Source organism: Rhinolophus hipposideros (assembly GCF_964194185.1).
Source record: "Rhinolophus hipposideros genome assembly, chromosome: 5".
In the NCBI taxonomy this organism is placed as follows: Eukaryota; Metazoa; Chordata; class Mammalia; order Chiroptera; family Rhinolophidae; genus Rhinolophus; species Rhinolophus hipposideros.
The window spans coordinates 21529059-21544561 of record NC_138051.1 but is presented as its reverse complement, the minus strand read 5'-3'; the positions used below and the strand labels follow the sequence as shown (position 1 = coordinate 21544561).

At 36.3% G+C, this 15503-nt stretch overlaps 1 protein-coding gene across 6 annotated transcripts in view; it reads left to right on the top strand.

Moving 5' to 3' along the window:
• Positions 1 to 14767, top strand: part of NUBPL (NUBP iron-sulfur cluster assembly factor, mitochondrial) — a 268056-nt gene extending 253289 nt beyond the window's left edge. For all 6 annotated transcript variants that reach the window (XM_081050177.1, XM_081050175.1, XM_081050178.1 and 3 more), the window contains one exon: positions 7758 to 14767. In XM_081050177.1, the coding sequence (XP_080906303.1) occupies positions 7758 to 7820 (63 nt within the window). In that variant the 3' untranslated portion in view covers positions 7821 to 14767. The remainder of the gene's footprint in view (positions 1 to 7757) is intronic.
• Positions 14768 to 15503: the final 736 nt, after the last annotated feature.

Genomic DNA, 15503 nt, shown 5'->3' with positions numbered 1-15503 from the left:
CTGTAGTGCAGGAACTGTCCCTATAGAGCAGGATGCTTTAGTGGGTCTCAGACTTGCCCAGTCTGCCCTTGAAATGTGTCATTTATAGAGATGTTTGGGTGGTACTCTGTTGTGATCTAAAGCTGGCCACAGAGTATGTTGGTTTTGGGGCCTCTTGGAAGGGACTCTGTTGCAGACCAAGGTCACCAGTGCCTGTGCCCTGCCCGGGGCCACTTGGTGTGAACTACTAGGTGATCTGCAGATGGTGGCCACTTGTACTGGATTTAGAGGTACCTGGGAGAGGCTAAGCTGCGAACCAAGGCTGGCTGCCACTAGTGCTGTGCTTGGGACTGCTCAGCAAGAGGTACCATGGGGCATACTGAGGTTAGATGCTGCTTGTTTGGGATTTTTCCACCTTTGAGGGATTTTGGGATAGTCCAAGCATGAGCCAACACAGGCCATTTGTATGTAAAAGCCACTGGAAGTGGCTTGAGAGGGCCCACAACTTGTGTGGGGTGGGGAATTAGAGAATCAGTAGAGCACAGGAACCGTGTTAGCTAGGTTGATGGAGACTCAGATATGGCAATAGGAGGGCTTTCCAAAGGAACAATGACTTCTGCCAGCAAGCACTTCTGTCTAGGAAGAAGCTGCTCCTCTCCACCCCAGCCCTCTCCTTGAAGCCAGACAATTCAGTTTCTTCCCTGGTGCCTTTTGAGGTGCTGTCCTTGCTCTGGAGCTCAGAGTGAGTGATTCCATCAGTAAGTTTGTGCACGGACCCTTTAAGAGGAGCTGGGACTCTAGTTGCCCTCCAGTTCACTCAGGTGCAATCTCTGCTGGTTTTCACAGCCAGAAGTCGTGGGGACTTCTCTTCTAGGCACTGAAACCTTGGGCAGAGGAGCCTGGTGTGGCAGTGGGACCTGTCTTGGTGGTGACCCCTGAAGCTAAGATATCCCTACTGATTTTCAGCTGACACACATGGGAGTGAGACCAGCCTGTTCAGTGTCTCCACCCTTTCTACCAGTCTCCACATGGCTTCTTCTGTATATTCTTAGTTACAGGACTTCTGTTTAGCTAGAGCACAGGTGATTCTCAATGATGGTCGTTCTGTAGGTTAGTTGTAATTTTGATAGATTTGTGAGAGGAGGGGAGCACAGCATTTGTCTGTTTCATCATCTGGACCACAAGCCTTACCTAACCAATTTTCTGATAAAGAACATGAACAATGAAAGTTTGTAGAGTTCTTATCTTGCTGGCTGTTACTATCTAAATGCCCAAGGTTATTATATTTGAAGTATATGAAGTTCAACTGAGTGTTGAGAGAAAGAAACCTAATACAAGGAAACATTGAGTTGGATGTAGGGAAACTGTAAACCATTAGAGATGGGATTTTCATTAGCTTTATTTTAATAATTATGATTGGGGAGGTGAAGTGGAAAAACTGATAGTGTTTTATTGGGGACACAGTTGATAGGTTTTCAAGATTTTTTGAGCTTTATGATTTTTAAGCATAAAATATTTTACTCTTTTTAAAAAATAGAAATAAAATCAATCATATGTATCTCTTCTTTCCTAAGTAGCACTTGCTATTTAAGTTAGAAACTGAACCATCATCTGGTACATCAGTTTTGATAGAGTTTTTGTGCGACTTTGCTGAACAGTCCCAATTAATTTTAATAGTTTTTCGCTTAGCTTTTCTTAGCTAATGAGTATAACACTATTTTACTATTATTTTGTTTTTGTTCTTTTAAAAATTATAGTTGATACAATAATATATTAGTTTGAAATCTGTAGCATAGTGATATATCTATCTATATCTATAGAATAGTGATATATATAAATATATGCTATATATATACTGGGAGTGCTATATATATACTCGAGGTGCCAAAACAATGTATACAAGTGGACACTTTGGTGAATGTTGCTTAAGCAGTGGTTTGCCGTACTCAGAAGTGTCTGGACACTATGGTAAACACGTTGAACACCACTTGGAATTGCAGGAGTCAAACATGACTATATATTGAGTATTATAATTTTAATACAGTTTTTCCTTTCTTAAAATGTGTATAGTTTTTTGGCACGATTATATATATATATGTATGTATGTAAATATACACATGTGTGTGTGTGTGTGTGTGTGTGTGTGTATATATATATATATATATACATATATATATATATATATAAAATCTCCCATATGACGTGATCACCATGACAATTTATTACAAAGTTATTATAATATTATTGATTATATTTTCTATTCTATGCATTCCATCCTGTGACTTATTTTATAACTGGAAATTTGAACCTCTTAATCCCCTTCACCATTTTTATCCATTCCCTCACCCCGCTTCCTCTCTGGCAACCATCAATTTGTTTTCTGTATCTATGAGTCTGTTTCTGTTTTGTTTCACTTGCTTATTTGTTTTGACCTTCAGATTCCACATATAAGTGAGATCATATCGTACTTGTCTTTCTCTGTCTGACTTAGTTCGCTTAGCGTAATACCCTCTAGGTCCATTCATGTTGTCACAAATGGCGAAATTTCATTCTTTTTATGGCTGAGTAATATTCCATTTGTGTGTGTGTGTACACACACATATATCACATCTTCTTTATCCACTTATCTGTCACTGGATACCTAGGTTACTTCTATATCTTGGCTATTGTAAATAACCAAGAACTGCAATGAACATAAAGGTGTGTATATATATATATATATATATATATATATATATATATATATATATATATACACACACACACACACACACACACACACACACACACACACACACACAGAGTGTGTGTATGTGTGTATTACCAAAAAAAAATGTATACACATTTTAAGAAAGGAAAACTATTAAAATTGTAATACTCAATATATACCAATAACAAAAGATGAATACAAGTCATGTTTGACTTCTGCAATTACACGAGGTTGTTACCATCAATGTCCGGACACTTCTGATTACGGCAAACTACTGCTTGAGCAATGTTGACTAAAGTGTCCACTTGTGTACATCTTTTTGGCACCCCAGTGTGTGTGTGTGTGTTTGTGTGTGTGTAATCTTTTTGAATTAATGTTTTTATCTCTTCAAGTAAATGCCCAGAAGAGGAATTGCTGGTTTGTATGGTAGTTCTGTTTTTAATTTTTTGAGGAACCTCCATACTGTTTTTTGTAGTGGCTGCACCAATATATAGTCCTTCCAACAGTGCACAAGGGTACCTCTTTCTCCACATCTGTGTCAACACTTGTTATTTGTTGTCTTGATAATAGCCATTCTGACAGATGTGATGTGATATCTCAATGTGGTTTTGATTTGCCTTTCTCTGATCAATAGTGATCATTAGTTGAACATCTTTTCATTTGTCTATTAACCATCTGTATGTCTTCTTTAGAGAAATGTCTATTCAAGTCTTTGCCCATTTTAAAATTGGATTGTTTAGTTTTTTTGACATTGAGTTATATGAGTTCTTTATATATTTTGGATATTAACCCCTCATTTGATATATCATTTATAAATATCTTCAATTTGGTAGGTTTCCTTATCATTTTGTTAATGGTTTCCTTTGCTGTGCAAAAGCTTTTTAGCTTGATGTAGTCCCCCCATCCCCTTTTTTTCCTGCTTTTATTGCTCTTGTTTGGGGGGACATATCCAAAATCGAAAAAAACATTGCTAAGGCCTTAGTCAAAGAGTTTACCGCATGTGTTTTTTTCTAGGAGTTTTATAGTTTTAGGTCTTAACATTAAAGTCTTTAATCCATTTTGAGCTTCTTTTTGTATATGGTGTAAGAAAATAGTCTAGTTTCTTTTTTTCTTTTGTTTTTTTTGTTGTTGCACATATCTGTCCATTTTTCCCATCACCATTAATTGAAGCAGCTGTCTTTTCCTCATCGTATATTCTTGCCTCCTTTGTCATAGATTTATTGACTGTGTAAGTGTGGGTTTATTTCTGGGCTCTCTGTTCTGTTCTATTGATCCGTCTATCTGTTTTTGTACCAGTACCATACTGATTGCTATAGCTTTGTAGTATAGTTTAAATCAGGAAGCGTAATACCTCCAACTTTGTTCTTCTTTTTCATGATTGCTTTAGCTATTCAGGGTCTTTTGTAGTTCCATATAAAGTGCTTTTATTTTGTTCATCCATAACTACTAACCCTTTCATTCTAAGTTCGCTTCCTCTAATCTTGTGTGACCTCGAAAATAAAAGAGCCAAGCTTTGTTAGAGTTGTGCATAAAGTAAGAGTAAATTGACAGTTAGGAGTCTTGGATAAATAAAGTAGATTTACTTTGAGTTATCCCTTTCAGGGACCCACAACAACTTCCTTTTCTTAAGGGTCAGCAGATATGATACAGGTGATTGAGTTGCTGGGAATATGATCTCTGAGTAAATACAATGTTGCACTTATCATTGTTTTTCTTTTCTCCATCTTTTAGGTAACACATGTTAAATTTCCTTTTCATTCTTTACTTAGATAACTTTCAGATAAACAAAACCATAACCCTTAATTTCTTTCGTAATTGAAGTCTAGTAATTCCAACTGCCATAGATGCAGTTTACTCAGTGAATGAAAAGTTGTATGAAAACTGAGGGGTTTTTTAAACTACACACTTTTAAATACTTCCTGAGAACAGACCATTTAAAGACAGTCTATGGTGATTATGATGAATAAGATTAATTACTTTGTAGTTTATTTTAATTATAAGTTTAAATTTCTTAATATTTTCACCTGTCCTTTGTTACTTTTTTTCTTTGAGATTTTATAAAAGTAAGGAACATTTTAAGGAAGTAAGAGGAATGTAATATAATTAGAACATACAGCAACCATGTAAAGATAATATGATTTAAAACTCTAAATAACAGTGTTTGTGGAGGTTTATTTTTTTAGTCATATATTTTTAAAATCTCATTTACATTAGCATAAACATTAAACCTATTATTTTACTGTTGTTGGGTGACATTTATGGGAATGTGAACAACTTAACCCTTTGTGGTTTAAGCTAGATTTGATTTGGTGAGGTGTGCTACAAGATATTCCTGGTAAAGACTTTCAAATGTAAGTGGAGACTTTATTATTTTATAATTTCTAAATTATTACCTCACAGTCTTAATATGAAATGACTGTATGTGATAATTTAGAACTTCAAATCTTTAAAAATGAAATAAAGGAACAAACCTCTTTATAAAAGTTCTTGCACTTTGGTTGCTATCCATTTCCTTTTAACTTGTTAATGACAGAGCAGCAAATGGGACCCAGCTGGTGTCTTGTCTCTAGATGGCCCAATAAAGGATCTTGAATAGGAGGGGAGGGTTAGTGTGTATTGGTTGAGTTGAGTTGATGAGAAAGAGAGTATTACTATTTTGAGAAATCTAAAACATATTTTTTACATATGATGTATATCTGTTTGCTTTTTGCTAGGTATGGATTAAACAAAGGGTAGGATTTAATTTACTTATGCCTGAGTCGGGAAAAGTGCCCAAAAGGACATGTTAATATGAGCCTTTCTATAAGACTGGAAATTATTTAAGGACATAATAGCAATAATAGCCAGCACTAATATTTATTATTTGCTTCTTCTGTGCCAGCACTTCATATACTTTATTCTTACTTAATACTTCCCCAAACACTTCGAAGTAGATAGTATCATTATAACTATTTTACAAATTTGAAAACTGTGCCTAGAAGGTTTAAGTAACTTACCCAAAGCCTCAGAACTAGTAAGTAATGGAGCTAAGATTTTAAATCATGCTTGCCTGACTTAAAGGCCCCAAATCTTTACCAGTACATCCCACAGATTTCCCAAAACAATGCTTTACACACAATATGAACCAAAAAGTATTTGTTGAAATGATACTGCATTGGCTGAAAAAATTCATCTGAACAGTTTTGTAGAAATAGAAACTGTTAAACTAAGCACTTTTCGTGGTTTCTCAGCAAATGCCAATCTGATCATTATTTTGAGTGTGCTGCTCGTATATGGGAAGCTTCAGCTTGGAGACAGTCCCTTAAAAAGCAAAGTTTAAATGCAGGAAATTTGATTATCCTGGAATCTTTCGGCATTTGATGTGGGCTGATAGTTATGTCTCTAACATAAGAACTAAGATTGTATGATGATAGCTTCTCACAGCTTGCCTTAGTGTACTTTAAATTTTTGTCAGAAAATGTTAGGCTTAAATACTTAGTAAAGCTACTAGGAGATTAAAAAGGTATTTATAAAGATGCATGTGTGAAAATCAGCACATTAGATTTACGATAAATATTTCTTAGTAAAGTTTATGTTATTTCTACTTTAAAACAGAAACTATTATTTCTGTTAACTATGGGAAAGGACTGAAACTGTTTTTAGACAAAGCATTATGATTATAGTGACCTGTATCTTGGATTTACCGTTTCATATGTGATGTAGTAGAAGGAGCTGTGCTTCAGAGTCAGGTGGACCCCGGTTTGAGTGTTTCCCAGCTGACTGTGACCTTGGGCAAACAACTCCCAGTTCTTCATCCCAATTGAACTGATGATGTTTATTTTGCATAAGTGGGATTATGTGAAGTGCTTGGTCTAGTAGGTACTCAGTAAAAAAAATCTAGTCCTTATTCATGTTTTGAGAGCTATTCTTTTCAAATAGGGACTCAAATAATATCTGAGTAAAATAAAGCATAATTCAGATGTCAGGGTTCAAGCATAGTTATTTTAAATGAAGGCCTGTGAGACACACTTAAAGCATTTCATCAAGTCATAGACCTCAAACAGTTCTTTTACTGTGCAGAATCAAGCAGTTGGTCAGCTCATCTCATACTAGCTGTGAAGCTTTTGACAAGACTCTTCACCTTCCTGAGTCTTGGTTTCCTTGTCTATAAAATGGGGATAATGACAAAATTTACTTCTTAGAGTATCTGTGATGATAAATGAAATAATACTTGGCAAATATTAAGTACTTAAGTAAGTTTTAGCTATTACTATTAGTAGTAGCATATATACTCAACTCTTAAGTATAAAAATGTATAAATGAATAGTTTTAGAAGGTCTTATGGTTTTTGACAGTACTTTTACAGATGAAATAGAAGAAGTAAGTCATATTTGCATTGCAATTGTTTAAAACTCTTAAAATGCAAATGTTGTGACCATTGTTTTGAGTGGACTATGGGCATTGGGTTAGTTGGTGGCCCACTCGGTGCCTTGGGAGCCACTCTAGTGTTCTGCTACACCGGGGGTTCCAGAGATGCAGTGTGACAGCTGATCCCAGGAATTCTTGCATGGTCCCCAGAACTCACCAGGTGAAGGAGCCTGCAGATGCCTCATGCTGGCATTAGACGTCATTGTCAGAGAGAATCAAGAACACGCTTTCCAAAGACAAACCATGGGGTGGTAATAAATAGTCCTTTTAAAGTGACTAACAGCTGTTATGCCAAAGAAGTTTTGGCTGTATCTAACTCAGAACATTAATTTGTCAAAGAGGAAGGTGTAATTTTCTTCAGCTAGACTAGATTCCTAGTTTGCTGACATAGGAATTAAGAGTTTGAAAAACATTAACTGCTGGTACTAAATATTTTTTTCAGAAAGTCACCTCCCCTATGGTTATCCTCAAAATAATTTAAAATTCTTTCTTTCTTGCCCCACATGCAATGTGCACAGCGGTATCTCCTCACTCCTAAATTTCCTCATCTCACTCAGCCTTTTTATTATTAAACTTAGTGCACAATTAAGGCAAACAGTGCATGAGCCATTTGGTGTGTACTGGTGAGAAGTAGAGAACAAACTTATCTGTTCTGTTCCAGGCCAAAGCTTACCTGCAGATCGCTGCAGAAGTGGTACGAAGATTGCCACCACCTCTGCAGTGATTCCCCGAGTGTCCTGGAAACTTACCTGCTGCTTGACAGTGCGAAGATCTTTGGAAATCAACGGTGTGGTGGTAAAACCTACAGAAACAACAGCAATCATGGTTATTTTCTTGTATTCTAAGGAAATAATGTCTCATTTTAAGGTTTGATTTGCTAAGCAGTAAAATTTTTACATATCAATGCTAACTGCTACATTTAGGAATTTTTTGAAAACTGACGTGTACCAACTGAACAGAACTACATTTTATTTTATTGAACTACCCCTTGAGGAATCGTGAATTGGTATAACCTTCAATTCAGGAGAGAACTGCGCTCATTTCTCAGGACTGCAGAGATAGTCATTTAAAGTATTTACTAAATTTGTGTAAGGACGTAAGTGTGACACCCCACCATCAGGCAGTTTGGTCTGGGTTTGAATCCTGCCTCGAATACTATCTTGGACACATTCTTAATGTAGATTAAACCTCTATTTCTTCATCTGGACCAGACTCTATCCTCGACTTCATCAATCTGAATCACCAGGGGTGGGACATGGACATATGTATTTTTAACAAGATCATAAAGATTTTGATGATTCTCATTATGATGGCAATAATAGTAATAATAAAGGCCAACGTTTATCATGTGTTTTCATGTGTCCTTATAGTTAATCTTCCTTTTGTATAAGTGGAGTACTATTATTATCTCCATTTTACAGATGAAGAAACTGAGGTATGGGAAAGTTAAATGTCTTGCTGAGGGTTCCTATTTCAGTAAGGGATGGAGCTGGGGGATTTAAACTTTGGCAATTGGATACTGAATCCCTCCTTTTATACACCAAAGGGCAGTTGTTTATTTCAAAACAAATATAGTATTCAGTATTTCCTTGAACTCATTTGACCACCCCACCCCCTTTTAAGACCATTTCATGGAGTTCAATTTTCAAAGAACATGCTTTGAAAAACATGTATCTTGTCTAGTTGAGGCTTATAAAGTCAAGAGCTTCCGGCACAAGGTCAAGAAGCAAGATAGTTGTAAAGCTGCAAGTACTGGTAAGAGTCATCAGTCAATACTTGATTATAAGGAAGTGGTCTGTGACCTTTGGCAAATGCCTTGACGTCCTTTCCTCTGTAGTTAAGGATCCAGAAAATCAGGTAAAGAGTTACATGTCATTATAAACATGTGTTCACATACTTGTGTTCACGTGGTTGTTTATAGCAGCTTTATTTGTAATAGCCAACACAACCCAGAGTTTTTCAGTGAGTGAATGGTGAAACAAACGGTGGTATATCTATACCATGGAATACTACTCAGCAATAAAAAAGAATAAACTTTGGATACATGCTACATCCTGAATAAATTCCAGAGAATTGGGATTAGAATGAAAAAGCTAATCCCAAAAGGTTAAGCACCATATGGTTCCATTTGTATAACATTCTTGAAATGACAAAATTATAGAAATGGACAAATGAGTGGTTTTCAGGGGTTAAGGAGTGGGGTTGTGGAGAGTGGGAATTGTGTATGTCTATAAAAGAGCAGCACAAGTGATCTTTGTGATGATGGAAATGTTCGGTATCATGACTTATCAACGTCAATATCTCGATTGTGATATTGTACTATACGTTTGCAAGATGTTATTACCATTGGAGGAAATTGGGCATAACAGAATCTCCCTGTATTATTTTTTACAACTACATGAGAATCTACAGTTATTTTGAAATAAAAACAGAAGTTTAATTTAAAAAACGTATGCTGCTGTGTGTGAACTGAATGCTCTGGAGCAAATTATCCATGAATAATAGTATTTGTGGACATGTAATCATCATTCATCATCACTCTGAGAAGGAAGTAATGACTTTAACTTGTAGATATTTATTTGAGTTTTTATTGTCTTTTGGGGGAGACCAATATAGATAAATCGTTAAGCACTTCTAAATACCAAAAAGCAAGTACTTGAACCACGCTTAACTTTACCTGGAAAAACAATGATTTAAATAAGCTCAGAGGCTCTTAAAGTTGTGTATCATAATTTAAGATACCCGGGTGGAAAAATGGGAAAGATAGTCTTTACGTAAATACATGACTTAGAGAAGATTCACATATATAATCGCCTGCTCCCTTCTCCTTCTCATCTACTAGTCTCTGCAGTTATTTCCAGGAGGAAAGCCACTGAAAAAAATGGTGGTTGGAGTATCTATGCAGGTTCACAAGTGGAGGATGGGAGATTCGCTCTAAGAGCAGAATAAAGCTTATTCTAAAATTTTGCCCATGGCGGCCTTTGCTAAGCTTCAGAGAGCTGACTTCAAAGATAGACTATCAAGCACAGATAGTTTGCCTCTTGTTAGGAGTAATATTTATTCTTCATTCTTCACATTTCCATAAAGTGTAGAGAATTTCCATTTCACTATCCAGAAGGGAAAGGCAAACTCCCCAACTCACCCATTCCAGGAAAGGAGGAGTGACTCATCTTATGGGTAAGTTTTTTCCTGTCCACATTTCTTTGGTTTCAGCCAAATCCTGAGCTTTCCGAGGCACGCTATGGGAAAACCTGAATTTGTACATCTCTGCCTCAGACTTGGATAAGGAAATCCATCTAATTTAGGGGTAGGGTATTTGGTAACCCACTGTGGTCACATATCCTCTAATCCCGCTATGTACCAGCAATAAAGCTTATATATTTTTTTACCTTTATCTGAATTCTGTCTCTCTCAGTTCCAAACAGGGGAAGAATCCCCCAACCACACTCCACAAAAACACAAATACCTTACTAGAATCCTACAAAGTTAGAACTGAAGAATATATTTGAAGCACCTCTCTTGAAAAATAAATTTACCAATTGACCAGAAGATATTTTGAGGGGGATATGAGGGAAGTTATTACGAAGTATACTGCATATAGAGTAAAGCACAGAAGACATGAATATACAGGTCAGTTATCTACAAAGTGAACACCTATGTAACTACCAGCCAGGTTAAGAAGTAGAACACGGTCTGCATCACAGAAGCCCCTGTGTTTTCCTTCACAATCACTACCCTGTTCTTCCCTTACAAAGTTACCCACATACTGATGTTTTGACACCTACGCCTGTGCCCTGAAACATAGTTGTGTCCATTTTTTTGAAATTTATATTAAATGGACTTATACAGTATTTTACTCCATAGTGACTGCTTTTGTTCTATATTATGTTTCTGAGATCCATGTCTATTGTTGCATGTAGCTGTGATTTGTTCATATTTGCTGTAGAATATTCCATTGTTTGAATACACAGCTTATCCATTCCACTGTAGGTGGATATTTTGGATTGATTCCAGTGTTTTACTAATAGTGTTTTACTATTACAAATAATGCTGCTCTGAAAATTCTTGTACATATTTTCTTGGTGTTCTTGTGCTTACATTTCTGTGGAGTTATTTCTGGCAGTGGAATAACTGGTAATTGTTTAGTGCTATCTCATTGTAGTGTTAACTTGCATTTCCTGATTACAAATGAATTTGAGCACCTTTGCATACATTTATTGGCTAATTAGATACACTCTTTTGTGTAGTGCCCAGTCAAATCTCTTGCCCATTTTTCTATTGTGTTGTTGAAGAATATATATATTGTCACATTCTTGATATGAATCCTTTTCAGTTTTGTTGCAGATATCTTTCCCACTCTATGACTTGTCTTTCACTGTCTTAATAGTGCCTTTTAATAAACAAAGAATCTTAATTTTAGTGTATTCAAATTTATATTTTCTTTTATGATTATTGATTTTTATTTAGTGCATCAAAGTCATGAACGTATTATCTTATATTAACTTCTAGAAGTTATAGAATTGTTTTGCCTTTTACATTTAGTTCTGTGATCCATCTGGAATTGTTTTTTGTTATTAGGTGAGGTAAGCTTTAAGTTTCTTTTTTCCTTGCTTTCTTATGAATATGTAACTGTCCCAGTACCATGGGGATTGTTTTTTCCCTCCACTACTCTGTGTTACACCTTTTTTGTAGATTAAATGTCTGTGTTTCTATGGGTCTATTTCTGGGCTTTCTGTTCTGTTCCGTTAGTTTACTCGTCTGTCTTTGCAACAACAATTCACTGTCTTCTTTAGTCACTTTGTTGTCTTCAAAAATGTTTTGACAATTCTTGATTTTTTTTTTTGTATTTCTACATAAATTTTAGGGGCAGTATGTGAAGTTCAACAACAACATCAACAAATATTAGAGAATTTCAATTTTGTTTAGGATGGAGAAGACTGGAAAGAGTGTTATACCCACCTTTACAACAAGAAAAAATATCTGTATGATCTTCAAAATCATAACCTTTCTTAAACTGACCAGAGAACCTAAGTTACGGTTCAGCCAAGTAGCCTGAAATGTAATGAAAGACAGACCACCTCAAGAAGAGACAGGATGGAAGCATTGGCTCACCTTTGACAGAACAAATAAGAAATAGCTGTCAAGCTCCTTATAAGCAGGTAAGAAAAATTCAGTGAAAAGTTTTAACAAATTACTAAAAGCTGAGTGTGGGATAACAGGAAAATCTAGAACCCTTGGTGCTGTTAATAGAAGGGGAGTGGGCACCCACTCATAGGTTTTTCTCTATGAACTCACTGGGTGCCTAAGAGAATAATTGAGCATGAGGCAGGGGGCTGGGAAAAACCTTCCTTAGTGGCACAAGCCTGGAAGAGGAGAGCAGCTGCCTCTGTGAGAAAAACACAAAACCCTGTCTGACCCTCCTTTTCTGTGGGACAACCAACATAAGTTACTGGAGGAGGATAGCAAACCTGTTGTTCTCAAATGAAGACCCATTATGACTGGGGGCGAGGAAAGAGAAAAACCTTCTATTTCTGAGGGACGAACAGGAAGCCATTCTGGCCACAGGGCATTAAAGATATCTTATGCTGAGGAAGGTGAGTGGTGGAACCACTGAGAAAGCCCAATCACCAAGGCTCAGGGACACAGGGCTTGCCTAAAGCTAAGGCTGGATCAGGACAACAGAGAACCCTCTGCCCTACAGCAAGTTATCAAGCACTGCATATGAAGCAACAGCAGTCTACTGCTGGAGGAGGGAGCAAAACTGTGAATAGAAAAGGTCGAAAGCTAATGGTGGAACAGGAACTAAGAAAATGTCCTTTGGCAACCCATTCTTAAACTTAAGCACAATGTAGTACCAGAGGGATTTGAAGCTGGTGGTGCCCTGATGGTACCATAACAACAATAAAACCTAGACAAGATCAACTCATGACCAGTTTGACTCAAGCCTGCACATTAAGGATCTAGCAAAAGAAGCGACATACCCGTATTTGGCCACAGTTTTGACTGTCCTACTCATGATAACCAGTATTCAGTTAAAAATTATAGGACATAAAAAGCAAGAAGAATCAACTCCTTATCAAGAGACAAAGCATTCAACAAAACCAGACAGAGATGATTCAGATGTCGGTATTGTCAAATAAGAAATTCAAAATGGCTATAATTAATATGTTAAAGAGTCTAATCGAAAAGGTGGATGACATACTTTATCACCTCACAGAGAGACAGAATCCATAAGAACAAATAAAATAGAAATGCTAGAAATTGAAAAACACAGAAACAAAGAGAAGAATGCCTTTGGGCTCATCTTTAAACTTGACACAGATGAAGAAAGAATTGACGAACTTGAAGATAGATAAATAGGAACTACCCAATTTGAAGCACAAAGAGAATAAAGAGTTTAAAACACACACACACACACACACACACACACACACGTAAGATCTGGGGATAAATTGATTTAAGGAGAAAAGAGAAAATGAATATTCATGTCTGGAAGTGCAGAGAGTTCCAAACAAGATGAACCCAAATAGGCCCACACTAAGACACATCATAATTAAAATGCAAAAAATTGAAGACAAGAAAGAATCTTAAAAATAACAAGCAAAAAGCAGTACCTACAAGGGAGCTCCATAAGTCTGTCATCTGATTTCTCAGCAGAAACTCTGCAGGCCAGAAGGGACTAATGAAATATTCAAAGTGATTAAAGGTAAGGACCTTCAACTAATATTACCCAGCAAAACTATCCTAAATTTGGAATCAAAGGACAGATAAAGAGCTTCCAAGACAAGAAAAAGCTAGAGTTCATCAACACCAAACAAGTATTACAAAGAATCTTAGAGGAACTTTTCTAATAAGAAAAAACCCAAAGATTTAAAAATATGAATAATAAAATAAAATATGAAAAAATATGAATAATATCTATCAACAGTTTTTGTTTTTTTTTAAGATTTTATTGGCATCTACACAGTCTATGACGTGATCCCCCTGATAAGTCCAGTGCCCAAGGGGAACAGGACTTTTATTGGGGAACAGTGTGTACTTCCAGGACTTTTTTCCAAGTCAAGTTGTTGTCCTTTCAGTCTTAGTTGTGGAGGGTGCAGCTCAGATCCAGGTCTATTTGCTGTTGCTAGTTGCAGGGGGCGCAGCCCACCATCCCTTGCAGGAGTTCAACCAGTGACCTTGTGGTTGAAAGTCCATGCTCCAACTGAGCCGGGGGCAGCTCAGCTCAAGGGGCTGTGTTCAATCTTAGTTGCAGGGGGCGGAGCCCACCATCCCTTGTGGGACTAGAGGAATTGAACTGGCAATCTTTTGGTTGAGAGCCCAGTGGCCCATGTGGGAATCAAACCAGCAGCCTTCGGAGTTAGGAGCACGGAGCTCCAACCACCTGAGCCACCGGCTGGCCCCTCAACAGTTACTTTCAATGTAAATGGATTAAATGTTCCTATCAAAAGACATAGGGTGGCTGAATGGATAAGAAAACAAAACCCATGCATATGCTGCTTACAAGAGACTCTCTTCAGTTAGAAATACACACAGAGACTGAAAGTAAAGGGGTGGGGTAAAGATATTTCAGGAAAATGGAAACAAATGAACAAGAAAAGCTGGGGTAAAACCTTTAAAACAAAGGCTATACTAAGAGACGAAGACCTAGTAATCCCACTTCTAGGTATTTATCCGAAAAAAAAAAAAAAACAAGTGGTTGCTGGACTTATGATGATCACTTCTTTAAGTATATAAATGTTGAATAACTATGGTGTACACCTGAAACTAATATAATATTGTATGTTAGCTATATTTTATTTATTTATTTATGTATTTATTTGTTTATTTATTTAAGGAGGGCACAGCTCACAGTGGCCCATGAGGGGATCGAACCGGCAACTTTGGTGTTATTAGCACCACGCTCTAACCAACTGAGCTAACTGGCCACCCCTCTGTTACCTATATTTTAATAAAAATATTTATAAATGAAATAGGCATATACAGATTCAATAACTTGATTTTCAAGTTATCAGAGCAGTTCAGTGAGAAATAGATTTCAGCAATTCTGCGTGAATAAACATCTTTTGCAAAGAAATGGGTCATATACCTAATGCAAAATCTAAAATTATGAAACCTCTAGAAGGAAAACTTATGAGAAAATCTTCATGATCTTGAGTTAGGCAAAGATTGCTTAAATAGGGCATAGAAAATGACTATAAAACTATAAAAGAAAAACTTGATAAACTGTAATTGTACTTCATCAAAATTAAAACAGCTATTTTAAAAAGTTAAGAAAATTAAAAGGCAATTTACAGACTGGGAGAAAACATTTGTAAAATATATCTGACAAAGAATTTGTCTAAATTATATAAAAATATCTTACAACCCATTAATAAAAAGACCAAAAAAAATTTTTTTAATGGGC